The sequence below is a fragment of the Pelodiscus sinensis genome, chromosome 24, assembly GCF_049634645.1.
Source record: "Pelodiscus sinensis isolate JC-2024 chromosome 24, ASM4963464v1, whole genome shotgun sequence".
Lineage (NCBI taxonomy): Eukaryota > Metazoa > Chordata > Testudines > Trionychidae > Pelodiscus > Pelodiscus sinensis.
Window position 1 is genome coordinate 4027589 of NC_134734.1, and position 27634 is coordinate 4055222.

At 57.3% G+C, this 27634-nt stretch overlaps 2 protein-coding genes across 6 annotated transcripts; both read right to left on the minus strand.

Annotated features, from left to right (window-relative positions):
- Positions 1-1659: 1659 nt before the first annotated feature.
- Positions 1660-5796, minus strand: TMEM147 (transmembrane protein 147). Its single transcript, XM_075907086.1, has 8 exons — positions 5650-5796; positions 4683-4813; positions 4221-4290; positions 3679-3744; positions 3445-3581; positions 3018-3102; positions 2523-2644; positions 1660-1882 (listed from the first exon to the last, which is right to left on the minus strand). Exons 2-8 carry the CDS (start codon positions 4757-4759, stop codon positions 1762-1764), a joined length of 678 nt encoding a protein of 225 aa, XP_075763201.1. The 5' UTR covers positions 4760-4813; positions 5650-5796; the 3' UTR covers positions 1660-1761.
- A 5047-nt stretch (positions 5797-10843) lies between these two features.
- On the minus strand, positions 10844-26786 carry GAPDHS (glyceraldehyde-3-phosphate dehydrogenase, spermatogenic). 5 transcript variants are annotated; one of them, XM_075907219.1, is made up of 12 exons: positions 26769-26786; positions 20864-20967; positions 19078-19209; positions 18307-18403; positions 16311-16417; positions 14833-14923; positions 14475-14593; positions 14002-14083; positions 13762-13913; positions 13234-13396; positions 11790-11887; positions 10844-11241 (listed from the first exon to the last, which is right to left on the minus strand). In XM_075907219.1, exons 2-12 carry the CDS (start codon positions 20932-20934, stop codon positions 11169-11171), a joined length of 1185 nt encoding a protein of 394 aa, XP_075763334.1. In that variant the 5' UTR covers positions 20935-20967; positions 26769-26786; the 3' UTR covers positions 10844-11168. The 5 variants fall into 5 exon arrangements, with proteins under 5 accessions (XP_075763334.1, XP_075763333.1, XP_075763332.1 ...); XM_075907218.1 differs by lacking the exon at positions 26769-26786 and adding an exon at positions 26501-26544; XM_075907217.1 differs by lacking the exon at positions 26769-26786 and adding an exon at positions 26478-26513.
- Between the last annotated feature and the right edge of the window lie 848 nt (positions 26787-27634).

Sequence of the window (27634 nt, forward strand, 5' to 3'; positions counted from 1 at the left end):
GTCGTCTGGAAAATTCTCTGGTTTGGCACCGGTTAGGTCCTGAGGGTGCCAGATTAGAGAGGTTCAATCTACAGTGCTAACATTTTGAAGGATTTGGTCGCCATCACTTCGACCTGTGAACTGCAACTACCATTTCCTTTGTCTGATCAATTCATATTAAATGCAAATGGACTTGTACTTCTGCATTCGGCATGTTTACGGACGTTATATTTAACTAATACAATTTTTTTAAATGCTGGTTTTGTGCCGTTGCAAACGAATCCCCAGTTTTAAACACAAACCCTATTTTGATAAACTTACTTCTTCTGCACAAAACCACGGTTTGCAATTAAAAGGGGGAAGACGTTTCAAACGGCACAAAACCAACTTTTAAAAATTGCTTTTATTCGTTAACACAAAAAGACCTTAAACGTGCCGGTGACATCAGACGACAAAGGCAGTTCACAGCGGTGGCACATTTAAGGTTGTTTTGTTTAACTAATAAAAGCAATTTTAAAAGGCTGGTTTTGTTGCATTTTAATTGGGTTCCAGTTTCCAATCCACGGCAGCTTGACACACAAGTAGAAAACATTATCATGCAAAGGAGAGTCTCACTTGCCCTCCTAAAAACTGAGCATGGGACTAAATGGCTGTTAGGCTGCAGAGGTGCTTAAATACATTTTTCAACATTTAAGCAATTCTATAGCTTAGCAGCTGTTTATTCAGATGCTTCATTTTCACATTTTTTTGGCCGGTTGGAAATCAGTGAACGAGGTCATTTTGGATTTGCAAAAGGCAGCCCTGAAGTTCAGTAAAAGCTGGGGTTAGGTGTAAAACCAAACTGTGCAAAAGCGGGCGGGAGGGGAGGGGACAGTGCTCCCTTTGGGAAAGACGGAGATAAACTCCAGAGGAGAGTGACAAAGGGAGCAAAGGTGCAGAAAAGGCAGCCTGCAAGGGAAGGGTAAGACATGGGCTTGTTTAGTCTTGAGACAATAACGGAGAGGGGACCCGTGAAGTCTGCAAATGCCTTATGGGCTGATCTAAAGAGGATGCTGAGCAATTGTTCTCCGAACGGCAGGACAAGCCGCAATGGGCTTAGCCAAGAAAGACTGAGGCTGGAAAAACTCCCTGCCTGGTAGCAGAGTTCAGCGCGGGACTCGACGTCCCCGAGAGGTCGTGGGAGCCCCGGCACTGGAGATTTTCAGGACTAGGCTGGACAAACCCGTCAGGGCTAATTATGGGTCCTGCCTCAGCGTGGGGTCTGCCTGGCCGGGCTCTCGGGTTTTCTTGGCCCAGCAGGGCTCAGGTTTCCTTTGAAAGCACCAGGGAAGCCAGACGGACACAGTGAGTTTCAGCCCCGTGCCCCGATATGAATCCTGATTCACATCGATGCTTTAACTCGATGCACCCGAGCCTATTTGCATACGATTCCCGCTGGGAGGGGAGCAGGCCAGTCGCGGTACCTCCCCCCACCGCACAGCCCCGCGGGCACTGGGACGGTGCCCTCCGAGAGCTGTGCCCAGCCACCGTCCCCTCCCCCAGCCCTTCATCACCGCTGCTTTGGCATTGACCCCCCCCCCCCATGGAACCCAGCCCCTCAGCTGGGCCATGTCGATTCCCAGCCCCGCCAGCAGGGGGCAGCAGGGACACAGGCCTCTCCAAACCCCAAAAGACCCAGGGTTTACAAAGTGGAAAGCCGTAGTTTATTCTCTGCCTGGTGGGTCCGACAGGGACTGGAGATGGCACCAGAACCAGGGTTTAGCCAGTCCTGGGCAGGGGGGATTAATTTCCATGCACCAAGGTCACAAAGAGACCCAGGGAGCTGAGCGCCAGGAAGCCGGTGATGACAGCTTTGACCAGCAGCGCCGTCCAGCTGCCCAGCAAGAAGACGTGAACGAAGGATCTGGAGAGACAGGAAGAGATGTGAATTAGTGGGAACTGCAAGGCTGAGGCACTGCCCTGGGGGAAGCTCGCAGCCCCGGAGCGTCTCCTCCCCCCACGCTCTGCCAGTGAAAGCGGGAGGGGAGGGGGGGTGAACGTACAGCGCTGGGTGAGGAAGATTTTTGGCAGGGCAGTTGACGGCTGTTTGCGGGAAACCAAAATGTTCAGAACCCAAGCTGGGGGGAAGCGGGGCGGGGGGGGGGGGGCTGCGATTGTTCCAGGGCTCTGAGCAAGGGACCCCTGATCACATGACATCAGGTGCCCCAAACTCCTTCTGATGGACCTGTCCCAGCCCTGGCCACCCAGCTAAGGCCCTCAGCCCAGATCTGTCCAGCCCCTAAATCCCCTTCTGGCCTGGCCCCTAGAGCCTCCTCCTCCCACCCGTGCCCCCAGCATGGCCCCTAGATCCTGGCCCCCCAGCCCCAGCCAGGTCCCACTGGAATCAGTGCCTGCCCCCACTTCCCACCTACGTCCCTGTCCTCGCTCTGCCTGGGACCTTCAGCCCCTGCTCAGCCTCATCTCCAGCCTGGTCCCCAGTGGCCATGGAGCCCTGTGCCCAGAGGCTCCGCCCCAACCCCAGAGTCTCCGCCCCTAGTGCTCACTCCATGAAGAAGGCCTTGTAGACACTGAGGCCCAGCAGCAGGGTGAGGGGCAGGCGGTAGCGCTTGGGCAGGTCGTAGCGAGTGAACATCCACACCAGGGCGGCCATGGCGATGTAGTGAACCTGAGGAGGGAATGCAGGGGATGGGGTGTCAGAGAGCAGGGCACTGCCCTAGGGAAGATCACAGCAACAGTGGCCCTCTTCCCCTCCCCACAAACTGTGGCATGGTCCTGGAGAAGCACACAGCACCAGCATGTCCTGTTCCTTGGGGATGGGGCACTGCCCCGGGGAAGCTCACAGCTCTGGCTTGTCCTCATCCTTGTGACTATGACACTGTCCCAGGGAAGCTCACAGCACTGGTGCGTCCCCTGCCTTCCTGCTGGGGCACTGTTCTGGAGAAGCTCACAGCAGCAGAGAAACCCCCTTCCTCCGAGCTGGGGCACAGGCCTGGGGAAGCCAACAGCAGAAGGCCAAGGCAGCAGTAGGGGGTTCTCACCAGACTGATGTTGGAGTCGATGCTCATCTGGATATATTTCCAGTCAAACTCGATGCCGCGAGCTCCCACCCAGAGAGGAATGCACCTGGCAGAGATACAGAGCGGGGTCAGAGGCTGCTCACCCCAAACCCCGCAGCTGGGACACACAGGGAGATGCAGCCACCTCTGGGGTGAGGCAGCTGGAGAGCAGCTGCACAGAACGTCAGGACAGGAAGTGAAGGAGAATCCTCTCTCTCAAGGACATTTCACAGGGCCCTGAGTTTCCTGCAGTACAGCGCCCCCTAGTGCCATGCTGGGGTCAGCACTGCCTGCTGGGGAGAGCCCCCTGTCCCTGCAGCACAGCGCCCCCTAGTGCCACGCTGGGGAATCAGGGCCCATCCAAGCTCTGAGCCCACCTAGGCTGGCCATGCAGGAAGACGGGTCCCACCTGGACATGACGAGCTCGGCCGTGGCCCAGCCCATGGCTGCCACCATGATCTTGTACTCGCCCTTCCCTGCATTTCTCGACATCACCAGGTGCAGCCCCACCAGGTCAGCCAGGTCCACTGTGGCCTTCATAAACTCCTGGGGAATACGAAGGGTTAAACGGCGTCCCTCACTCCCTACCCACAGCCCCTGCTAGCCCAGCCCTGGGCTCCCCCCAGCCCCAAGCTGAACTTACCCCCACAAAGTCGTAAGCCCCAACTCCACCTTCCCAGGTGGGAAAGAAAGTGGCCAAGAACAGCATCTGGAATGAAAAGCAATGGGAGACGGCGCGTCACAGCCCCCGGCCCGGCACCCCCGGAGCAGCCAACGAGCCCAGCAGAGTCTCCTGCTTCTGCCCACGCCCCAACCAGATCCAGGGAGCGAACCCAGGAGTCCTGGCTCCCAATCCTCCCTCCCTGCTCTAACCACTGGTCTCCCTTCCCCTCCCAGAGCTAGAGAAATCCCAGGAGCACCCAGGCTCTGCTTGCAGGCTGGCAGAGGGTGGAGCAGGGTAGGCTGCCAGGTCACACCGGCTCCTGCTGCCACGGTGAGTGTGTCTGGGGGTCCGACCCCCTGCTGCTGCCCCACACCAGGCCCCCAAGGTAATCCACTATGTCCTGTCCATAGGGCAGTGGAGGCAGCCATCATGGGGCACCCCAAGGTGCAGAGCCTGGGGCAGTCGCCCCAACCTAGCTGATGGGCAGGACGGCTCTGCCGGCTCCCCTCCCTCCCCCTCACCTTGCAGAGCTGCACAAAGAGGTAGGTAGCCCCAGCTTGGACGCATCTCCAGAAAGCGTTGTACTCCGACCTGCAGGGGAGGGGCAGAGATCAGCTGGGGCCCCCCCCAATGATGCTCCTGACCCAGGACAATCCAACCCCACCCACACACAGCGTCACAGCCCCCGGCCCGGCACCCCCGGAGCAGCCAGCGGGCCCTGGGTCCCAGGAGCCAAACCAGGCTCTGCGCAGAGGGAAAGCTCCACTTGCCCGAACGGGCCAGCGTCACCCAGAACTGGGGTCACGATGGGCCCGTGGGGCTGACCTGAGCTACCCTGTATCTGCCCCCCCTCAACTCAGCCCCTCTCTGCAGCCCCAGCTCTGCCCATGGGCCCGGCTACCCTGATATCCCACCCTCAGGCACTCTGCCAGCCCCCCCATCACTGCACCCCAAGTCCCCCCGCGGCTCAGCCGGGCACTCACAGGCCGCTGCACTTGTAGGTGATGAAGTAGGGGAAATAGGCCAGGGCGAAGCAGTTCCCGAAGTGGAAGAGGGTCATGGCTGCGCTGGGCCAGGATCAGTGTCGGGGGGGGGCGCTGCACCCCGACCCTGCCTGGGGAGAATGAGAGAGAGAACCAGGGGTCCTGGCTCCCTGAACCCCCAGATCCACCCCCCCCCGGGAACCCAGAGTCCTGGCTCCCTGATCCCCCAGATCCACCCCCCCGGGAACCCAGGAGTCCTGGCTCCCTGAACCCCCAGATCCACCCCCCCGGGAACCCAGGAGTCCTGGCTCCCTGAACCCCCAGATCCACCCCCCCCCGGGAACCCAGAGTCCTGGCTCCCTGAACCCCCAGATCCACCACCCCCCCCGGAACCCAGGAGTCCTGGCTCCCTGAACCCCCAGATCCACCCCCCCCCGGAACCCAGAGTCCTGGCTCCCTGAACCCCCAGATCCACCCCCCCCGGGAACCCAGAGTCCTGGCTTCCTGAACCCCCAGATCCACCCCCCCGGGAACCCAGAGTCCTGGCTCCCTGAACCCCCAGATCCACCCCCCCGGGAACCCAGGAGTCCTGGCTTCCTGAACCCCCAGATCCACCCCCCCGGGAACCCAGGAGTCCTGGCTTCCTGAACCCCCCAGATCCACCCCCCCCCCCGGGAACCCAGGAGTCCTGGCTCCCTGAACCCCCAGATCCACCCCCCCCCCGGGAACCCAGAGTCCTGGCTCCCTGAACCCCCAGATCCACCCCCCCCCCCCGGGAAGCCAGGAGTCCTGGCTCCCTGAACCCCCAGATCCACCCCCCCCCGGGAACCCAGAGTCCTGGCTCCCTGAACCCCCAGATCCACCCCCCCCCCCCGGGAACCCAGAGTCCTGGCTCCTAGACCCTCCCTCCTCCCCCTCGGGCCAGGGATCGAACCCAGGCGTCCGGGGTCCCCGCCCCGATACTCACTGGACCCCGCGGACCCTTAGCACATGCGCTGCAAGGAGCCCGGCTCATTGACTCGCGCCCTGCCCCAGTGCACGCTGGGAGCTGTAGTTTTCCTGTTGTCCAACACGCAACGCTCACCCAGTCGAGCGGGGAGCAAAGCACTACGGGAGTCAGAGTCTTACCCATCGGACTACACTTCCCACGAGGCTTTGCACCCATGGCAGCACGGGAGTTGTAGTCACGCGTTCACTGGACTACAATTCCCGTGATGCAGCACGCGTTGGCAGCAAAGCTCTATGGGGGTTGTAGTCTTCCATCCAGCCGCCGCAGAGCTGAAGATTCCAGAGCCCACCTCCGGAAAGGGAGATGTCTGGACTCCTGGGTCCTGTGCCCAGTTCTGGGAGGGCTGTGGGGTCTTGTGTGTTAGAGGAGGAGGGGCTGGGAGCCAGGACTCCTGGGTTCCATCACTGGCACTGACAGGGGAGTGGGATCTAGTGGATAGAGCAGGGCACAAGCTGGGAGCCAGGACTCCTGGGTTCCATCACTGGCACTGACAGGGGAGTGGGATCTAGTGGGTAGAGCAGGGCACAGGCTGGGAGCCAGGACTCCTGGGTTCCTTGGCTGGCACGGGAAGTGGAATTCTGTCTCTCCACATTTTGTACCTAAGTGGTCTGTGGAAGCCAGATCCAGGGGCCAATAACGAATTAAAGACCCATCCCCCCATCTCCACCATAAATGACTAAATCCAGGGCAGCCTGGCCAGCTGTTCCTCTCCGCTGCGGCCAGGCCAGCGCTCTCAGGATTCCCTGCCTTTGTGCCTAATCCCATTGCGCAACCGGCTGGATTATCCCTGAGCCTTTACCGGGAACCAGGCAACCATCCCCTCCCCTCCCCACCCCTCTGGTTAGACACCTCCCAGGAGCCTGCCACAAATCCCCAGCTGGAGCCAGGGCTGGCAGGGCAGCACAAGGACATGCTGCGCTGCAGGGGACAGGATAGGGCAGCTGTTCCCTGGCCGTTGGCTGCCCTGGTGCCCCCAGCATGGCACTAGGATGGGCTCCTGGGCTCACACCTCGCCTCATTATTCCGTTCTGCCACAGGCTCCTTCTAGAGTCACTGCATCTCTTGGAGCCAGTCTGCTCCCCCCCCCCCGCCCCCCCCCCAGTGCAGTAGGCACCATAATCAGCCCTGCCTATGGAGCCTGGCCACAGGGCCCTGATCCCAGCTGGGGCAGGGCCTGTCTCTGGATGCGTCTGGGCAGCCCCAGGCCCCACTGACATCTCCCCTGCAGCCTCTAGCTGCCCCCAGTCCCCAGGATGCCAGTGCTCCAGCTGGCTTTCCCCTCTCACTCCCTGCTGCACGATCGTGCTGGCTGCAGCTTCCCGCAGGATCAGACCTTCTCGACCAGCACGGAGAGCGGAGGCTGGTGTTGCCATCTCTGCACGTGCCCATCCTGCATCCCTGCAAGTCCCCAGCCTGAGCCTCATCTCTCACTGATGTCAGCTCCCAAGCGGATCATGCACTGCACTGGGAGGTGCAGGCCGATCCACCAGGGTGACCTTGCTCTTCCTCCATCGTAGCCATGTTGGCCACTGGGGGGCGGCCTGGGCTTGCCGGTTTAATCTGCTCACCTGGCCTAGGTTCTAAGAGGACAAGAAGAAGACAGCAGCCTTCTTACCTCCCCGCCTCAAGGGACTGTGAGCTAGTGCATTGTTTCTCAAACTATAGGTCCCAACCCCCAGGGGGTCACGAGCAACTTAGAGGGGGGGGTCACGGTCTCACAAAGTTTGAGAACCCCTGCTCTAGTGATTAGAACGTGGGTGGGCACCAGGACTGCTGGGTTCTAGCCCCATTTGTGCAAGAAGGGAGTGGTGCCTAATGGTGAGAGTGGGAAGACGTTGCTAGCCCCAGCCTGCGTTGGCTCCAGCACCATGCTCAGTTCCTTTTGCCTGTGAAACTTGGGAGTAACAGCTGCTCCTGGCACTGCTAAGGGAAAGTAGGTTAATGGATGCTGGTGTTGCAGGCGGAGAGAGAGGTTACTGTGGGGTAGTGTTGCCTGCAGGCGGAGCGAGGGGGTGGTTGGTAAGAGGACGGGGGGGGGGGTGGAGAGAGCAGCAGAGGGGACTTTCAGATCTGCTAGGGCTACCACTCCCATCCTGCTAAAGCCCTTTGCCCCATGACTCAGTTTCCCTTCTGCCACGCATGGCTGAGATCTGAGCTGTGCCTTGCCACCCCCCCTCTCCCCACTGACTTTTCTCTTCCCAGGTTCTTCCTGGCCTTGCCCACCCTGTGTCCCCCTCCCTCATGGAGCTGTCACCCCCAGTTACATTTTCCAAAGCAGAGCCTGAGATGGGCCCCAACCCAGCCCCAAAGCCGCCTTTGGATCTGGCTGCGCTGGGTGTTGCCATGACAGTGGCCGAGGGTGCCACACACCCTCTGCCAGTGGAACCCGCCTGCCTTGCTGCTAGGGGAGGTTGGCCTAGGGAGGGAACAACTGGTCAGTTTCCTCCACAGCAACAGGGCACAAAGACTGGGGGGTCCCTTGGGAGCCACACTGAGGCTTGTGCTGCTTATTGCAGATGATCCGGAGACATCCAGCTGGGGGGGTGGGAGAATGCTGCAGCTAACAGAGGTGCAGGAGTGGGCAGGTATCAGCCCACCCTCTTCTAAAAGACTTGTGGGAGGGACAACTGGACCTGGGGTTACCTGATTCCTCCGGATGCCAGTAAGGCCACGGCTGTCACGCTAAAGAGGGGCCCTGCTTAATACGAGGGTTAGCTCAGCACTCCCTGTAAACCGGGCGCTTTGGAGGGCACCCAGGATTGATTCATGTGTGTCCCCCCCGCAAGGTGTGGTGCAGATCTGTGAATGCCTCCGTGTATGTGGGGTTTATTCCAGAGATTGAAACAATTAGAACATTGGCCCTCAGCCTTTTCCTTGGAGGCCCCGCCCCGCCCGAACACACACCTCCATGGCCCACCTTTGCCACGACTCTCTCTCCATGTACCCGGCAGGGGCCCTGGTAAGGGTAGGAAGTAGGGCCTCACACCACAACAGGAATGGCAAAGCCAAGCTACTCAGGCTTTGGCTTCAGCTCAAGCTTAGGGCCTGGAGTCCTGCAGCCCAGCCTTGCTCAGCACCCCACCCACCCAGCACCCGCATCCCAGCCTTGCTCAGCATCCCAGCCTTGCTCAGCACCCGCATCCCAGCCTTGCTCAGCACCCCACCCACCCGGCACCCGCAGCCCAACTTCACAGGTTATGGATGGTTCTCTGCACCACATGCCAAGCAGCAGTGGTAGGGCCCCTTTGGAAAGGGGGAGCTGGAAGAACGGAGCATAAGCCCCACTCTAGAAATCCCTGGTGCACTCTCCAACCAAGTACCTCACTTGCAAAAAGAGCAACAGCAGTAGTAGGGGTAGGGAACAGCTTGGCACGGTTCAACTTACAAGATGCCTGAAAGGCAACAGCCGAACCCCTGAGGGTTGCGGAGAAGGGTGAGGGGCAGGTGCAAACACTAGTAACCCCTAGATCCTAGGTGGTTAACGGGCAGCACATATACAGACATACTGCCTGCCCAGGCAGCACCAACCTGTGGAACTCATTGCCAGGGGATGTTGTGAAGGCCAGAAGCTGAACTGGAGGCAGAAGAGAATTACTCATGGAGATCAGACCCATCAGTGGCTTGTAGTCACAATGGTCCTGGACAGACCCCCTGCCCTGGTCTCCCTAAACTTTGCACAGCAGTGGATACAGGACAGATCATTCCAGACTTGCCAGGCTCTATTCATTCCTCAGAACATTCTGCCAGCAGCTCTTGGCAGGAGCTGGCTGCAGCACTGGAATGACCGTGGGTCTGACCCAGTGTGGGCATTCCTAGGGCTGGGCCTGCAGTTCCAGCAGCCCTAGCCAGGGCCTCACAAGTCAGCTAGCGCAACTCCAGGGTTGTGCACCTAGGCTACCTTTCTCTAAGGCGTTCTGAGGCTGGGAGCTCTTGGCTATTTCACCCTCTGGGGAGAGCATATCAGCTATGCTCTGCTGACCAAGCACTGGCATTGCAGCATGTTGGCACCCAGCAAAGGGTGGAGGCAGTGCTGCAGAAGTCACCCCGACCCCCCAAGCGCAAGGGGCCCAGCTGCTGCCCAAACCTGGCATCCTGCTGCAGACGAGGAGAAAGGTCCCTCGCCAAGCTGGGGATGGGCCAAGCTGAACACAGAGAGACCTTATGCCCATTTTGCAACGGCTGGACAGCGGGTGCCAAGAGGTGCAGTAGGGCCCGGAGTAGAGCCAGAGACCAGGCATGGAGATGCCCATGCTGGCAATGAGGTGGCCGGGGCAACTACCTTGCCTCCATAAGGAGGCCCTTATGAAGTAGCACCTGAAAGCTGCACAATTAGCAGCTGCTTTAACTTCCCCACCTGCCCCATGGTGCAGGACCCCTACCCCAGCCGCCAGGATCTAGTCCAGTGATTTGCCAACCTTTTTACAACCAAGATCACTTAAGGGTTAGAACAAGCCAAAAATCTACCACCCCATCCTTCCCCCAAAATCCCACTCCTTCCTTGAAGCCCCGCCCTCTCCTCCTGTCCATCACTTCCTACCCCCCAGCCCTTATACACTCAATACTGCTGCTTGTCTCTCTTCCCCCCCTCCCCCGCTTCTGCTATAGGACGAAGTTTTTCCAACATTTGGCCTGTCTACAGGAGACAAGGAATCGAGGGGTTACCAGAAGAGCATGGTTGCTCTTTAGTGGAAGAACACACATTTCCAGCAGATCTCTGGAATCCTGAGTCCTTGCGACTGACCAGTCGATTATGATCGACGGGTTGGTGACCACAGATCTAGTCCAACCCCTTCCAGAGACAAGGCAGCAGGTTTTGTTACAGATCCCAACCCTGGCTGGAAGTCGGTAGCTACCTGCAGCCCACTGGTTAGCTACTACTGAGCTAAAGGTTGCAGATCAGCACTCTGTTACAGCCTCTTCCCAGACCTGTGTGCTTACAGCACTGATTGAGCCTTGCCTCAGTTTCCCCTTGGCATGTAGGCTTTGGTCTTAAGTGCTGCACCTACAGCCCCTGCCCCACAGCAGCCCAACCAGCTGGGCTATTGTACCACATTTATCACCCTCAAGACTGCAAACAGTCTCGCTCCCAGGTCCGGATCTTGTTTGGAAGCTGGAGAAGCAGGTGGGAATAAAGAATCTAGACAATTTCACCCACATTTCCTCAACTGAAGTGGCTTTTATTTCCAACACTATGAAATCTCAAGGACTCTAGCGCCACAGATGGCTACTAACCCCGGGCTAGACTCCTTCCCCGGGGAGGCGGTGGTGCAGATTTCTGGTCAGGCTCACGCAGGTCGCTGTGGAGAGCGGGATTCACACACGCGCACGGACACGCACGAAGGTTTACGGGACAGACGAGGCGCAGCGTTTGGGGCCGTGTGGTTGAAGCATTAAGATATGATGGATCCTGTGGCCAAATAGATCTAGAGGGGCATGGTGGATTCTTTGGGGGCCTGGAATGCAAGTGGGACAGGCCCTCAGTTCTCCTTGGTGAACATGTGATTCAGGAGGTCTGCCACCCGGTTACTGTAGCCATATTCGTTGTCATACCTGTGGGCAGAGACGAGGAGACGTTCAGCTCTCAGTCACCTCCCTCAGAGTGCTAGGTGGCACTGGTCAAGTGGAGAACATGGACCACAAGAGAGACCCTCCCTCCCAATCATTTCCACATGACCTCCAGGTGGCTTCTGGTTCCCACTGTGAATGCCTCAGCCACACTTGGAATGAGGACCAAACCCAGCTCCAGTCTAGGGTCCAATATACCCCCCCCCATGGGGGGGGTGACCTCACTAGAGCAGAAAAGGGACCTCAGGTTTAGCCAGTTCACCCCAGTGTCTGCAGCTGGGCTATGGGGCTCAGAGCCGTGTGTGTGGCTCAGAGCCTTTTAGCCCAGCCCCACGCATGCTGTGTGGCTACACCCGGACCCCTCGTGCCAGGCAAGAGATGCTGCTATGGAACCAGTTGGTCCTTGACCCACTCCAGGGTGGTACTGGACTCCTGAGCATGCTGGTCCCCTCCACCCCAGCCTTCTAGGAGAGGCTGGCTTTCAACCCCACCCCTCTGCTTTGGCCAAGCACGGGAACCACGGCCGAGCCTACCAGGAGATGAGCTTCACAAAGTTATCGTTCAGGGAGATCCCAGCTCCGGCATCGAAGATGGAGGAATGGTTGTCACCGATGAAGTCAGAAGAGACCACCTGCGAGTGAGGACACGTGTCAGGACAGGCTGGGGGCACTTGGCTTGAGTTAGCAAGACAGCGGAGGGGAGGAATATCTACGGGCCTGCCTCTCTTGGCCAGATGCCCCAGAAGAGGGCTCCATCCTCGCACTGATTGCCCCCTCCCCCCCGCCACTGGCTGCCCATCAAGAGACTGGAGGGTCAGTGGTTGGAAGGGGCTGCCTGCCTGCCTGGCACAGGCCAGTGTCACTGGTGCCCCACACAGCCCAAGGACTTCCAGACTGCAGCATTTCAATCCCTAACACTGAGATGCCACCTGTGCCTGAAGTCTCACCCACAGCAGGGAACTGGGCAGGTCCCACTAGCCAGATGAGCCACACCCCATGCTGGGGAAGAAGGTGAAAAATGTTAAGTCCCTGCTAACTTGGCGTGTGGGGAGCAATTGCTTCTTGACCCCAAGTCCAGGCAACCCTTCGGAGAGGACGCCTGTCAGGAACGCGAGGGACTCTGCCAGCCAGTGTCCCAGCTGATGCGGCCGAGGAAAGTGAGGAGACCCAGCGTATAGCGGAGGAAGAGAGCCCTGATCCCAGTGGGACAGACGGCAGGACCATGCCAGTACACTTGGCATCGCACCCTAAGTAGCTCTATCCAGCTTTGGGGATATGCAGCTGGTGTTTGTCATGAGCGCCCGCCCAGGACTGGGACCCAGCAGGAAGCACTGCTGAGGTCATGTGCCGCCAACCTTCGCCCTGCCAAGGTGGCTCCAGCCCCCTAGCGCCGCACTGCTTCACCAGCATGGGTCATCCCAGGGCCCTTCAGACCGGCTGCATGTTGGCACAGTTGGAGACAGGAAGTGAACGGCTATGGACTGATCTGCAGTGGGAGGGTAACAAGCTCTGCAAGCTGGACTGTGGCTAGGATACGGGTCACTCCAAGCAGCTGGTGTCTGCTACACCCGATCGCAGACCACCTTAAGGGGGAAGCGCTCTCAGTGGTTAGAGCACTGGTTTTGCAGGTGAGGGTCCCAGCTGGGCCCCCCAGTTTCCCCTTTAAGCTGGGCAGAGGCGCTTTCATACTTCAGGGGTGTGGAGAGGTAAGTGTGTGGAAGGCGACGTGGTGCCCAGAGGCTTTGGGGATGGTCACCTGACAGCTCCACCCAGCATAGCACTAAGAGGTGTATCCATCAGTGCTCTCCGACACTTCCAGCATCAGAGCACGCCCAGCACCACATGGGCTCAGCATGTGTAACCGCTCAGATCTCAGCATGTCACCCTCCCCCCCGCTTCGCCCCCCCCCCCCCCCCCATTACCCAGATCCCAGCCTCACTGCCAGAACTTGGGACAGCGATTCCCATTCCCCGCTCACCTCGTCTTCCGTGTACCCCAGGATCCCAGCCATGGGCCCCTCGGAAGCCTTCTTCATGGCCTCCTTGATTTCCGCGTAGGTTGCTGGCTTGGCAAGGCGGCAGGTTAGGTCCACAACGGAGACGTCACAAACGGGCACACGGAACGCCATGCCCGTGAGCTTCCTGGGAGGGAGACACGCAGCTAGGATGGCCCTCGAGCAAGACACTGATGGAGCTAGAGGACAGGTCTGTGGCTCAGGCACTGGGCCCCGAGGGAGCCTCCTCCAGGCCTCTCAAAGGAGAGGTGCTTTGGGTTTTGCTTAGTGAACACTGCTTGCTGGTCTCTTCGGAGGACAGCCACCAGGAATGGCCCAAGCCTCCACACACGGGCTGGCCATCCCCAAGGCCACCTCAGAGTCTTACCCCTGTCTTGGGTGACTCTTGTTCCACAGGCCAGAGTGGCTGGGACATCCTGACCCAGGGGGCTGCCACAGGGAGGCCTAGGCTGGAGAAAGCGCCTGCTGCCCACTCAGAGACACGGCCCATACCCGTTCAGCTCTGGGATGACCTTGCCCACAGCTTTGGCGGCACCAGTGGATGCCGGGATGATGTTCTGGTGGGCGCCCCTTCCATCACGCCAGGCCTTGGCAGAGGGCCCATCCACGGTCTTCTGCGTGGCCGTGTAGGCATGCACAGTGGTCTGAAGGGCGAGAGACGCATGTTATGAGCCAGCAGAAGCTAGGTCTGGAGACGGGCAAGCCGCAGGGGGCTGGCAGCACACGACTTACCATGAGTCCTTCCACAATGCCGAAGTTATCGTGGATCACCTTGGCCAGAGGCGCCAGGCAGTTGGTGGTGCAGGACGCATTGCTACACGGGGAAGGAAGGGAGGTCTGTCTAGTAGGTACCAGCGCCTAGTTGAGCTCCACCACCACCTCCCATGTCTCATTTTAGGGAGACCAAGGGGGAGACCCCAGAAGCCAGGCTGGCGACTCTGATCTTGCATCAAGGCGGAAGCTCATTCCCCCCCTCCCCCTTGACGGGACAATCTTTCTTCCAGCACAAGCTGTCTGTCGGGCTCTTGCTTCCCAATCGTGTGGCACCAGCGGCTAAATCTGTGTGCCCGGGAAGAGTTCCAACATGTCCCCGAGATAGAGGCTCTCCCCAGCATCCCTCCGACCCAGGGCAGCTCCAGGTCAGCCAGACCAGATCCCTTCAAGCCTCCCCAACCTCTGGCCAAGCCCCAGCCCTCGGGTCTCACCTGACGATCGTCATGCTGGATGGGTCGTACTTGTCCTCGTTGACACCCATGACGAACATGGGAGCATCAGGGGAGGGGGCGCTCACCACCACTCGCTTGGCTCCGCCTTGTATATGGGCCTGCAGGAGAAGGGGCTGATCATGGAGGCTCCTGCTATGCAAGAGGCCAAGCCAAGAGGCGGCCACTACAGGCCTAGGCATTGATCGAAGGCTCCATCGGACCGAGGGCTGGTACGAAGGCCACCTAGGAGAATGGCCTCCCAGCCCCTAGGGGCTCAGCCTGTTAACCAGCGGCTACCCACTTCCCTCCTGCCAGTCAGACGTGGCTCCGCAGCCCCTGTAGCAAGCCAGACACTCACCGAAGCTTTGTCAATGCTGAGGAAGACTCCGGTGGACTCAACAACATAGAGGGCTCCTGCGTCACCCCAGGGAATCTCACTGGGCTTCATGCTGTCAGACAGCAGAGCAGAGTTACCACCGAGGTCCGGGCGCTCAGCCACAGTCCAGCAACACCCAACTCCCTTCAGCCTGAGGGCATCATGTGGGACCCCGGGCTGGTCAAAACAGCTGGCTGCCGGCCTCTGCACCATGCATGGGGCAGGGGGAGAGGAGGGAGACTTTGCATGCTGCCCCTGCTCCCAGCTCAGTCACCACAGCTCCTACTGGCCAGAAACCAGGAGCAGCATGCAAAATCCCCCCTCCCCCTACCACAAAGGCAGAGAGCCTGCCTGGAAGACCCGGGGGGGGGGGGGAGGGGGGGCGCGGCACGCACGCTGAATTAAGACTTGGCAAACTGGCTGCAGCCCATGAGCCATATCTGGCCCACCCCTAGTCTAGGCCCGTGGGTCCTAACCTTCCAGGTGCTAGGCTGACGACAACTCAGGTAAGCTCAATGCTCAGAGGGGACTCCCTCAGCTAGCAGGAGGGGGAAGAAGAGGGCTGCGTTAACACAGTGACATCTCCAGTGGAGAGACCAGTCACTTCGATTTGGTGTGGAGGCAGAATGGCAGCCAGCGAGCTGTGCTCCCAGCTCAGACCAACGGGCTTCGAGTCGGGGAGGCCGTCTCCTCCACAGGAGAGATGCAGGAGAAGTGAAGCAGGCAGGTCTATGGATGCAGGAAGGCATTTGAGCCCTGCTAGACTGGTATGAGTCTCAGGTATGCCACCTGCTATCAGGGCTGTAAAATCCTGTGTAATTGGTTAACCAATTAAAGGGAGGCCAGCGGGGCAGTCCAGCCAAGCGGCAGGAGCAGCCCCCCTGCCCATCAGTGGAGCAGACATCCCCCCCCCCCCATTGCAGGCAAGGGCTGCTCCAAAGCAGCCTCTGGCAGTGGGTGGGGAGCTGCTCCAGCCCCCACCTCTTAATCGGAATCAGTGACCCTGTCACATCCCTACAGGAGATCTGGAGAAGCTGTTACTTTGAGACAGGAGTTTCCCTCTGAAGAGGCACATGGCAGCTGACAATGCCAACACCAGTCTAGGACAAGAAGCATCTACGTGAGGGATACTACAGCCAGCTGGAACTGCAGGACAGTTTGGAGCTGAAAGAGCGGTCTGAGCACTGGAGTGATGCCACCATACTTCAAAGAAGGCTCTAGTGGCAGAGGGCCATGTGCCTCAGTTTCCCCGTTAGCTGACAGAAGACTGCCAGATTGCTGCAGGGTTACCATTAGCCCTGTGCCACTAGAACCATCACTTCCTACAGCACCCTGAACTTGGCTCAGACATCTCCCCTCTCAGGACTCAGCCGACTGACCCTGCTTAGGCGGGAGGTTCCCAAGCACTATGCCAGTGACAAGGTGCCAGCCTTCACCCTCCCCTGGTTCCTCCTACTCACCACTGGAAGACGGAGATCTCACTGCCGTCCACCACCAGCTTGCCATCTTCAGCCTTCACCTCGCCACTGTAGCGCCCGTGCGTGGAGTCGTACTTGAACATGTACACCTGGGGAAGGGGGGAGAGTGCAGTAGCTGGTAGCAGCCCAGGCCTGCGTGCCCTGCTGAATGCCAGCAGCGCCACTCTGACTGATCCGCTCTGCTTCCTGCAGCCGGAGAAGGCCAAGCTGGCAGCCAGCTCTCCCGAAGGGGAGGCCGATCAGCAGCCCCCGGCTCTGCGGCAGAGCAGCGAGCATAACACCATCCTCCAAGTGGATCCAGAGCAAGATACTGAAGGAGTCAGTCAGCACCGAGGGCAGAAAAGCCAAGCTCCCGAAAAAGCTGTGGGGGGCCTTTAAAGTCCTTCTCGCAGGGAGCGATCCAGCCCTGCAGGAGGGTCCTAGACAAAGCTGGGGTCAGAGGTGTGATGGCTCCTTAACTTTGCACATACAGAAAGGGCTGGTGTCCCCAGCCAGCTTGTAAACCCCAGGAGCGGGCTTGACCGGAACACCCCTCTGAGCAAGTGGCGAGTCCCAGGGGGGCAGCCCAGAGGAAAGCTGGCCATGGCTGTGACACGCTGCACCCTGTATTTGCCATGGGGCTACCCCAGTTGTGTTCTATAGAAATGCCTTGGGACGGGTCAGTCTGAAGAGCCCGGGTTTGTTCAACACCACAGTCCTACCAGCCATTATGTGCTAGCCCCCTGGGGGCGACTGTTCAGCTGTAATGGGTCATTGGAACCACCCTCAACCGGCCTTTCTGGTACAACAATGAAGCTGCCAGACAGCGGTAATGGCCCCATTTAAGAGGAATCCACACACTGATCTCAGGAATTCTTCACAATGGAGGCTTCCCAGAGCAAGCACTAGGCAATGGAGGATGCTTGGGAGGGGGGTAAGGCAGAGGACAGACCCCTCCTCCCGAGTGGAGATCTTGCTAGCAAGCAGGGGGGGAAAGCTATGGGGGGGGGTGCATGGTATCCCTTTGCCTCTCTCCCTCTACAACATGTGTTTCCAAACTGGGGGGCGTGAATAGATTCCAGGGGGGCACAAGGCAACCCAGCCCCACTCACACCCCCAGTCAATCCCACCCCAAGTTTTGCTGCTTTTGGGGGGCACGTAGAGTTTCTCAAAAATGGGGCATGATGTGGAAAAGTTTGGGAACCGCTGCTCTAACATCTGAAAACACCCAAGAGCCAAAGCTTGGGGGGCGGAGGGGGGGGGAGGAGGAGGGAGAGACCAGGCAGGACAGAAGAACTGCAGCCTGTGTACAGAAGCTGTTCCCTGCTTGTACTAGCTAACAGGGTGAAATGCTGCTGGATAAACCCAACCTGGGTAGGAAGCAGACAATGTTTTATTTCTTAGGTCAGTTCTATCTGACCTGCAGGCTCAAGATCCACCTCTCTAATGAGATGCACACAATTACCCTAGCAACATAAGGTTTAAGTAGTGTGAGGAATCTGCTCAGAACACACCCAAGTGCATGGCCTCCCCACATCACGCTGCTCAGGCTCCCGACATGGGTAAGATGGCCCAGTTCTGGTCAGGGTCCCACTCTGTGCAACTGGGGGAACTGGATGGAAATTCTGTAGTTCAGGAGTGGCTGAGGAGCAGCATTCCTGCAGCTACAGCTGGGTGTGCCGCTGCCTGTGGGGATGCGAGTGCAGGACTGGGAGTGATCTGCAATTTATGACAGCCTCAGGGCCAGGGGGCCCAGACTGGCATGTCACAGGGCCCAGAGGTACGCCAGATCCAGGTCACACCCCAGGAAAGCCCATTATAGGTTGATCACCACACCTGATCTGCTAGCTGGCCCATCCCACCCATGCTGTGACCATCTCCACAGGGTAGCGAGGCAGGATGTCCAGGGACAGCGAGGACAGGAGGAGCCTGTGCTGCGACATGGGATGTGTCCCAGTAAGTTGGTTTAGCCATTGGATTGAGAAAAGGTGGACGTTACCATGTAGTTGAGGTCAATGAAGGGGTCATTGATGGCCACCACTTTGAGCCCCTTCTCCAGGCAGGCTCGAAGGACCAGACGCCCAATACGGCCAAATCTGGAATAGAAACAGTCATTCGATTGGCTACAGCAGGAGGAATTGCAGTCCCATCCAGGGTGGGAGTCACCAAGCCCTTGGAGGATCTGGAGTGACCATAGGGGCAGTCCCTTTCATGCTGGCTTTGTGCAGCCAATGGGAGCTCACTCAGCAGGGCTTTCCCATGACTGTCAAGTCACCCAGTCATTAAGCCCCCCCGCTTAGCTCTGCATGCTAGTGGGGTCCCCTAGCTCTGATTGGGGTAGCACGAGCCAGCTGTCCAGGTACCAGCCACCATGAGCACAACCAGCCCTCAATCCAGCCGCTGCAGGGGAGTTAAATGCTTCAAAGAGACAGCCAGGTGACCCCCGACTACACTGCTGGTAGTAACGAGCTGGGCTCTTCCTGGAAATCAAGCTGGCTGCCGGTAAGGCATGGTTCTGCAGCAGCCAGGGGACAGATGCAGGCTATGTGGATCGCAGGGTGTGGTCCCAGCCACTGGTGCTGCAGGGAGTCCCGAAGTGACTTGCAAAGGAGTGGCAGCGCCGCAAGGCTGATTTTATCGCTGCCACGTAGAGTCACCACTTACCACAGGCAGAGCCCCTGGCTCCTGCTGCATGGCCCAATTGGTGCTGCAGGAGCAGGGGGCTACAACTCCAGGCCAGTGGGCAGCCACGGAGGTCTGGGGACCTTACCCATTAATCCCAACAGTGAGTTCAGCCATGACCGGTTCTACTGGTTTCTCTACTGGAGCCGGTTCCTCCGCTTTCTCTGGTTCGGGCACTTTCTCTGGAATGGAAGGTTTTCGGGGCTGGGAGACCTCAAGTCTGGAAGGAAAAAGAAGAGTCAGCAGAGGCTGATGCAGATAGCAACAGCAGACCGGCCTTTCCGCAGGGGAAACCAGAGCTCCTTTAGAGCAACAGGGAATGTGGGATTTGCCCAACTACCGCAGTCCAGTGAGCCCGTGCAGACCAGAACCCCCTCTCCCACCAGGGCCAGTCCCACTTTCAGAGGAAGGAGCAGGAAAGGCTCCCTAGAGGGCCGTGATGGAATAGAAGTTTCTTCCTGACCTCCTACAAAGGAGGAGGCAGCTGCTTATGCCCTGAAGTCTGGGGGTTTACACCCCTTCCACAAATCCTATTTGAAGAATCCCTCTGAACTCTGGGTATTCTACACCCTCTCTGAATTTCTCTAGGCTTTTGGGCAAGTGACCTCTTGTGGGACAGAGGCATGGAACAGACATCTGAGCAGTTGTAAACATGCTACCTGGCACTCACTAGCCCTTGTTTGCTAGGAGGTGGATGGCAGAACCCACTCCAAGGTCTTTCCCATTTGTTACTGGGTACCCCTACAAAGGGACAGTCCTGATCCTCATTACCCTGCCTGTAATCCCTCTTTCTGCTCTGATCTTTGAGATCCAAGTGATTCCGTCAAGGGCATCCCACAATGCTGCTACACAAGTTGTGTTTTACACTAGTGCCTTGGGCTGATCCAAGAGACAGGGCTCCCCTTGCGCTACACACCATACAGAGCGGCAGTGTGAACCCTGAAGATTCATTTCGATACATTGAACAGGCTCTGTTCAATTCCTTAGATATCAACACCATTTGCTTTCCAGGGGCTACTGCATATTGAGCAGGAGTCTGCAGGCTTGTCCAGACAGGGGAAGTGGTTTCAGAACAAGGTGTACATGTAAAGGCTGGGAGCTATTCAAAATGGCTTCCTGGATGGGCACATTCCACAGTAGCTTTGCAAGGAGCTAATCCAGAATAGCCACTGCAGAACAGCTCCTGGTCAGTTTCTCACCGCTGATACATGCACGGAACTATGAACGCAGCCTGTTCATGATGCTTCCTCCTGTGTCTCAAGTCACGGCTATCAGCCAGCCCCATGAAGGTCAAGTTACACTAGTCAGCCTGCAGGTACAGCTAGGGAAGCGCGAGCTGACTCCATTCCAAGCCCTGGCGGAGGTGCCCAGTGCATTAGCAAAAAGGAGAAGCTAGCGTTACTCTGGGTACGGCTACATTGCAATCAGAAGAGAGACTGCTACTGGTCTAGCTGGCATGATTAACAGCTGCTGCAAAGCTGACGCAGCACAGACTAGCCACTGGCATCCATAGCCAGGATCCCCACTCATAGTGAGGTGTCTCTGCATTTATTTCAGCCAGCTGGATCAATGCTATACGGGCTGCAGTCACACCTCTGAGTGCTCTGCAGACATCCCCAGACTGGGACAGGGACTTCAAGGGTTTAGAATGCTACCCCAATACACCACTTCATCTGCCTAAAGCCCTTCAAGTTTACCCCGGGATCAAGTCATTTGTGACAGATCTGCCCTGTGTTTTGAAGCCCACTATCTGAAGATTAGCCCTTTGTGGTTTGCTATTTGCCAAGGAGGCTCAATCTTAGTTTAAAAGGGAAGCTGCAACCATTACCACAGGTATTTAGGTTCCCACTGAGACCACTTAAGTCAGAGCTTACCTGAAAACTTTGACACTAACAGATGATCCAATTGCCTCTTGGCTTGTCGGCGAGTTACAACGCTGCAACATTTTGCTGGCTGCCCTAGCTACTGACTGGAGATACTGAAAACAGCGAGTTCAAGACACTTAAGACTGATCTTTAACATAATCACTGACTATACTGAGATCTATGTTGCTATAAAAGAGTTAGTGCAGGTCTCTTCTAGAGACAGGACCCAGACAATGAAGGCATCCTTACTTGCAGTTCCTTTGACTCGGATTAGTCCCATCCTGGGGACACCAGTCCTGATCCTGCACAGTACTGTGACTAGCCTGATGTGCATGAAGCAGATGCAGAAAACGGGCTATTGGGCCTTTCATGCTAGGATTTCAGGACAGGCCTGTTCTGCCAGAGCCAAGTCAGCCCAACAGAGCTTTAAAATAGAAGGCCAGGAAGAGCTGAGCATAGGCCTAGAACTCTGAAGTGACTGCAATTGACCCTGATCAAGTCAATTTCACCTCTAGGACAACTGAAGGCTCAAGTCCTTCCCATTGAGGCTGCCCTCAACCTGCCTTCAAAGGAGGTTTCACGCCTTCCAACAAAGCAGAGGATTCTGGGGGCCCTTTCTGCAGACCCCACCCCATTCCCATCATGATGGATTAGCACCCCCCCCATGGAGCTGGGACCTTCCCAGAGTAGATGGTTTCACAGTTAGTGCCCCAGAGACACATGGAGAGTTCCCTCTGCCTCCTCCCCCATGATATTCTTCAGGCTATTGCACACTCAGATGCCCCCATATCAGTTGCACTAACGGCATACTTGTGACCCAGAGCAATTTAAGGGGAAGCTAAAACTGATCACATGACCCCAGCAGCCAGGTGAGTAGGCCTCATTCTGATACAAGTCATGGAAAGTCACCCTGACAGCAAAGTATTTTTCACAGACATGCACCCCCAGCCCCCACTTCAATCAGCTATCAAGCCTGGGAGGACACTGCCATCCCTCATCTTGCAGCTGAATCAGATGCACAGAGCCTCTATCTGAAGATTCCCAGAAGCCCCACTCCAGGACCAATGGCCAAGGTGAATCTGGCCTGAGGCTCAGCTGGGTTGGCAAAAGCACACTCTGCTTTGTGTTCACACTGAGCCAGAGGCTTTTGAAACCCAAGAAATCCTGAGTCTACAGCTCTGAACAGGAGAGCATGCGATCTTGTGCATCACCGGCCATTTCAGGGACCAGTGCTGTCAGCCAGTCATCTGAGACCACCTCTTCCATCCGTGCCTCCCTCCCATACAGCAGCAGTATGACAAGGGTTAGGACCCATGATTGGGATTTGGGGCTTCCAGCTTCTGCTACCAGAGGCCATTAACCTATGACCTTGGCCAAGGTCATGCCATGTCTGTACCTCAGTTTCCCGATCTGAACAAGAGGAGGAAGCCACCATTTTAACTAGACTGGGGTTTTGAGAGAGCTATTGGCATCCTGCTGCTTCATTACCAGGAAGTCTCAGACACCCCTCAGCTACCTATTAAGTCAGATAGAGTAACCAAGGCACAAATCACTGGCACTGATTGACTACAGCCCAGAAGCTGACTCCTCGTGTCTACCCAAACCAGTAGTGGCACCACATCCAAATCTCTATGCTGCTGACCCTTCTAGCCCACCAAAAAAAAAAAAAAAACACCCCACAATAGGGACTAGGCCTGCTGTCAGGATGTGAAAGTATAACAGTGTAAACGGTTAACTGAGAACCCTGGGCTTATTAACATTCATGATTGTACATAGGCTCCCATCCTGCACAGTAGGTGTGGGTAACCATGTCACCACTGAGTTTTTCCAGCAGTTACACATTTACCCAGCTACCCACTTTAACATCCCTAGCCTGTGGGGCAGAGGAGTACCCAACAAGATTATAGGCAAGCCAGCAGATCGACTAGATTTTGAAACCAAGCAAGGCAGCTAAACAGTGACGAAGCAGATCAATGCAGGCAAGTGGAGGATTTGGCCAGAGCCCCTGCGCAGGACTAACATCCAGCCCCCACCAAAGATGAAGCCACCTGTGTGTTCAGAACTGCAGATCTGACTGCAAAGCTGGGCGGGGGGGGGGGGATTGATTTTAGAATTTGTTCCCTCCACCTCATCAGAATCTAGTAGCTATTTAAAAAAAAAAAAATCTAGGCAGCGGCTGCTAGAGGCAGCAGATGGCATTTCACTTCAAAATGGCCTCCGGTGCCAGGAGCGTCTCCTGCCGACATAGCTACCCTCGCTCATGTAGGTGGATTCATTATGGCAGTAGGAGAGCCTCTCAGCACTGGGTGCACGAACAAGCTTAGAGCACCGCAACCGCATCAGTACTGCGGTGAGGTCACTGGTGTTGACATGGTCTAAGGGCAGCAGGAAAGGCCACCTAAGACGCTAGCATTGAACCCACTGGTGCTGCTGCCCACGAGGACCTGCTGCTCCAGAGGCAAGAGGACTAGATTGCTTGTTTCTGATGCTATGCTGCCACAGAACGGGAGGGGCTCCATTTTGGCATGACTCATGAGAACCCCTTTGTATCCCTGCACTCGATCATCCCAGACATTTGGGGCCAGAGGACCCAGGACTCCTCCCTCATGGAGCAGGACCCTCTGGGGCTCAATGTCCCTCACCAGGCCACCTTTGCCAGCTGCCCCTATTGAATGCCAATGCACGGCAATGCTTTATTTAGGGCCCACACAGATCAGGGCAAGGAATCCAAGCCATACACCTGCACCAGCCCAGTGAAGGCTTTAAGAGCTAACAGCAGACAACTGAGTCATCCTGTTGCTTCAGCACTTCAGTCTTGGATTCCCTCCACGAGCCATTCAGGATAAGCTGGCCGGTCTGTACTGGCTATGGTGCAGGGTGGTTATTTCCACCCCACTGCAGGTGTTCTACCGCAGTGACATTGAGGGGTCAGGAAGCGGAATGCTAAAGCCAGACAAGAACACATTAGGCAGACGCGACAGACCCTGCTGTCTTGGATCACGCATGGATATCTAGCATCAAGCCTGTGTCTTCACAAGCATCATTTTATGGAGGGGAGAAACAGGGAGGTTAAGTGACCTTGGAAAAGTGAGCAGTAGGAATAGAACCAACGTCCAGCTCCCTCTGCTCTTACCACTAGACCATGTTGCCACTAAGATGTGTGGCACTCTTTGGTACTTGTTCTGATCTCTTGATTTCCTCAAGCACAAGAATCAGTATTCACTTTCCCACCCTAGAAGGGATGCATAAAGTTTCACCTCTGGCTGACTTCCAGACATTAGAGAGGATACGCACTCGGCACAGTGGCAGAGGGTCACAAATATGCTCTATATGTGCACCTCTCTCTTGTGAGAGGGGAGGCAGGAGAGAGAACAGCTTGCTGGCTGCAGTTGCTGACAGAGGCAAGAGTGCCTCCCTGGAGAGGAGCTATACGTGTACTTGGGTGTGATATACTGATGAAAAGTGCTAGGCAACATGGCTGTATAGCTCCGAGTGCGTCACAGGATTTGCCTCAGTTCATCTGTCAAATGCACAGTAGCGGATAGAGCACTGGACAAACTCCCCATTCGAATGCAACAGTCAGCATTTTAGCCATCGGTCTTGAGATTACAGACAGCCGCTTCTCATAGTACTGCTGCCAGTGGTGAACTTTAAGCTAGATGCCATACATTAGTGGCTAAAGAGACCCCACCTCTTCTGCAGAGGGGAGGGGCATATATTGGTAGTGGTGCAATATTGCTTAGCCTCTGCAGTAATATTGCTTCGGAGGAGTAGCCAAGTTAATCTAACTGGAAAAACTTAAACAATGACTAGTCTAGCAGCACCTTAAAGACAAACATGTAGCAGGTGCAATTGTGCATGCCATCTTCTGCCTGTGCAACGGTTTCCCTGGGGGGAGGGGGGAGAAAAATCTCATTGGAAGTACTACAGTTAGGAAGGAAGCGCTTTAAACCTCTCCAGGGTCAGGGGATTTTCCACCGCCACTGTCCGAGACACGCAACTGGAAGGACAAGCATACTGGCTAGAAAACGCCTCCCAGAGCAGCTGGCCACACACAAGCAGTAGAGCAAATTCCATGGAGGTGGATCCCAGTCAGCTCCAGGCAGATGAGAGGTTTGGAGGGATGAGGCCTCTGGCAGGAGATGCTGCTACTGCCCCAGGGTTTAGTCTATTTCAGGCTGATTCTATTTTAATTAAGCAGCACAAAACCCACGTGACCTGACCAGCAGGGATGCTCTGCCCACTGAATTACTCACCCATATTGTGGGGAAGGGGCTGATGGATGGGTCAAAAGGCAGGATGCATGGCTGCTCCCATCCCCCACAGGAGGATGGCAGACAGACTCATTTCTTACAGGGGCTCATCAGAAGAAGAATCTCCCTCCCGGGAGGAGAGGTGATGCAGAGCCTGCCTGGAGTTTCCTCTGATGCTGCCATGTTCTAGAGAGCTCCATGGTGCAAGGGCACCTCTGGCGAAAGTCTGCATCATCACCACCCTCCCTCACTTTGCACAAGTCACCTCCTCAAATCACTGCATACAGAGGCAGCTGCTCCCCAAGCAAATCCCTACACTCCACTTTGGACCCTGGACTGGGACAGCTTGACTACTCCCACCCCAGTGCTGCATCTCCCCGCCACATCCCCACTCCAGCCTAAATATTTGTTCCACTCCCATCCTACTCATGAGACATCCCCTCCTCACAACTCCCTGCACAGCCACACTGCTCGAAGCCCCCCCCCCCCCCACAGCCTCCTCTACCCACCAGCTGCAGTGCCTGCCCTACAGAAATGCAGGCTGCCCCATTACTACCCCTACAACTCCCCCACATGCTGGCTTCTCAGGTCTCTTGCTGGCCAATCCCATATCTAGCCCCAACACTCCAAATCCCCTCACCACAGTCCCCACCCCCGCTTCCCATCATCACAGTGGAACAGACTGACCACAGCCACCAAGAGCCACCCATAGCGTCCCTCTTTCCACCCCACTGCACCAGCTCACCTCACCCCAACCCGCCTCCCCAGAGCCAGCCACCCTCAGCCCAACCACAACCCCTGATGCACCTCCCGGCCTCTTCCCATCTGGAGCACCCCAGCCCAGCCCACGGCCCAAACCCCTCACTCCTCCATCCAACCCCCCCCCCCTTCCTTCATCCATCCCCCCTCCCCCCCACACCCCCCCTTCCTTCATCCATCCCCCCCCCACACCCCCTCCTTCATCCATCCCCCCCCCCCCACACCCCCTTCCTTCATCCATCCCCCCCTCCCCCCACACACCCAGACCCCCCCTTCCTTCATCCATCCCCCCCTCCCCCCACACACCCAGACCCCCCCCTTCCTTCATCCATCCCCCCCTCCCCCCACACACCCAGACCCCCCCTTCCTTCATCCATCCCCCCCTCCCCCCACACACCCAGACCCCCCCTTCCTTCATCCATCCCCCCCTCCCCCCACACACCCAGACCCCCCCCTTCCTTCATCCATCCCCCCCTCCCCCCACACACCCAGACCCCCCCATCCCTCCCCTATATCCCCCAAACCCATTCCCTCCCGATTCCCAACCCCCCCACCTCACATACCGCCCCCCCGATTTCCAACCACCCCCCCACACCCGCCTCCCCCATCACCTGCTGCGCCAGGCACCACATACCAAAGGCTCCGGTGCGCGGATGGCGTCGAACGAGAGGAGCCGCTACTCAACGCCCGTTTATATACCCCCTCCCCTCCCCTGCCACGCCTCCCTCGCCGTCTAGCCCCGCCCCGCCCTGCCCCGCCCTCGCTGGCGCGCGCTTTTCCCATCCCACCCCACCCCTCCCAACAGCGCGCGCGCTTCGAAACCGCACAGCGCGTGCAAGTCAAACCGTCGCGGTGGAAAGAGGGCGGGGGAGAAATTAAAAAAAAAAAAAAGTGGCCCCTACTGCGCAGGCGCCACAGCATGCTCGCCAGGCACGCAGATTTCCTAACCGCACCGGCACGCGCCTCAGCCAACATCTTCTCCGCCCACTGTGTCTGGACGCATGCGCAGCAGCTGCTGTCTGCCCCCATCCTCCCGCGGGTGAGAGGCACTCGCAAGGGCTTCTGGGGATTGTAGTTTTGCTGGCTGCTCCTGCTAGATCCTGCAATGCACATAGGTGCTGAAACTAGAGGAGCTGCAGCTCCCCCGGACTTGAAGTGGCTTCCGTTATATAGAGGGTTTGCAGAAAGGCTCAGCTGCTCTCAGCACCCTCCACTAATAAAACTGTTCCACCCCCCTCCCCTGGCAATGCACCCCCTGGTTGGGGCGGGAGCCAGGATTCCTGGGTTCTGCTACTGCCTCCCTGGGAACTGGACACAACGCAGTGGGGCGGGGTATGGGAATAGATTAGAGAAGGATACTCAACATGCGGCCCGTGGCCTGTTTGTGTGCAGCCCATGGTGAGGTTTGGGTTTATGAGCAACTCAACACGTGGCCCGCGGGTGGGATCCTTTGAACTTGGCCTCCACTGGGAACACGCTCCACAATGGTGAGGAGCCCTCCAGGCAGGGTGAGCACTGAAAGATGCAAGGGGGCGGGCTGGCTGGAACAGACAGGTACAGGGCATTGGTGTTTCTAGCCCCCAGGGAGGAGGCACCGGGGAGGGGCATTGTCAGAAGTGCTTTGTATTCATGCCCATCTGCGTGAAAGAAGCTATTCGGATATCTTTGCATAAACATTTGCATGTATATGCAACCACACTTAAGTTGCAGCCCTCAGCATGTACTCTTGAGTATCATTGTGGCCCTTGGAGCAAAATGCAGGACAATG

What these genes read in the sequence shown, in the direction of transcription:
- TMEM147 (XM_075907086.1), bottom strand. Translation starts at nt 4,759, where the DNA reads ATGACCCTCTTCCACTTCGGGAACTGCTTCGCCCTGGCCTATTTCCCC. An exon ending in ACCTACAAGTGCAGCGGCCT is followed by an intron (nt 4,291 to 4,682) that starts GTGAGTGCCCGG and finishes CCTCCCCTGCAG; the next exon opens with GTCGGAGTACAACGCTTTCT. An exon ending in TCGACTCCAACATCAGTCTG is followed by an intron (nt 2,645 to 3,017) that starts GTGAGAACCCCC and finishes TTCCCTCCTCAG; the next exon opens with GTTCACTACATCGCCATGGC.
- GAPDHS (XM_075907217.1), bottom strand. Translation starts at nt 26,498, where the DNA reads ATGTGGTGCCTGGCGCAGCAG. An exon ending in TGTGGTGCCTGGCGCAGCAG is followed by an intron (nt 20,968 to 26,477) that starts GTGATGGGGGAG and finishes CGCTGTTTTCAG; the next exon opens with TATCTCCAGTCAGTAGCTAG. An exon ending in GCATTGTGGAAGGACTCATG is followed by an intron (nt 13,914 to 14,001) that starts GTAAGTCGTGTG and finishes CTCGCCCTTCAG; the next exon opens with ACCACTGTGCATGCCTACAC.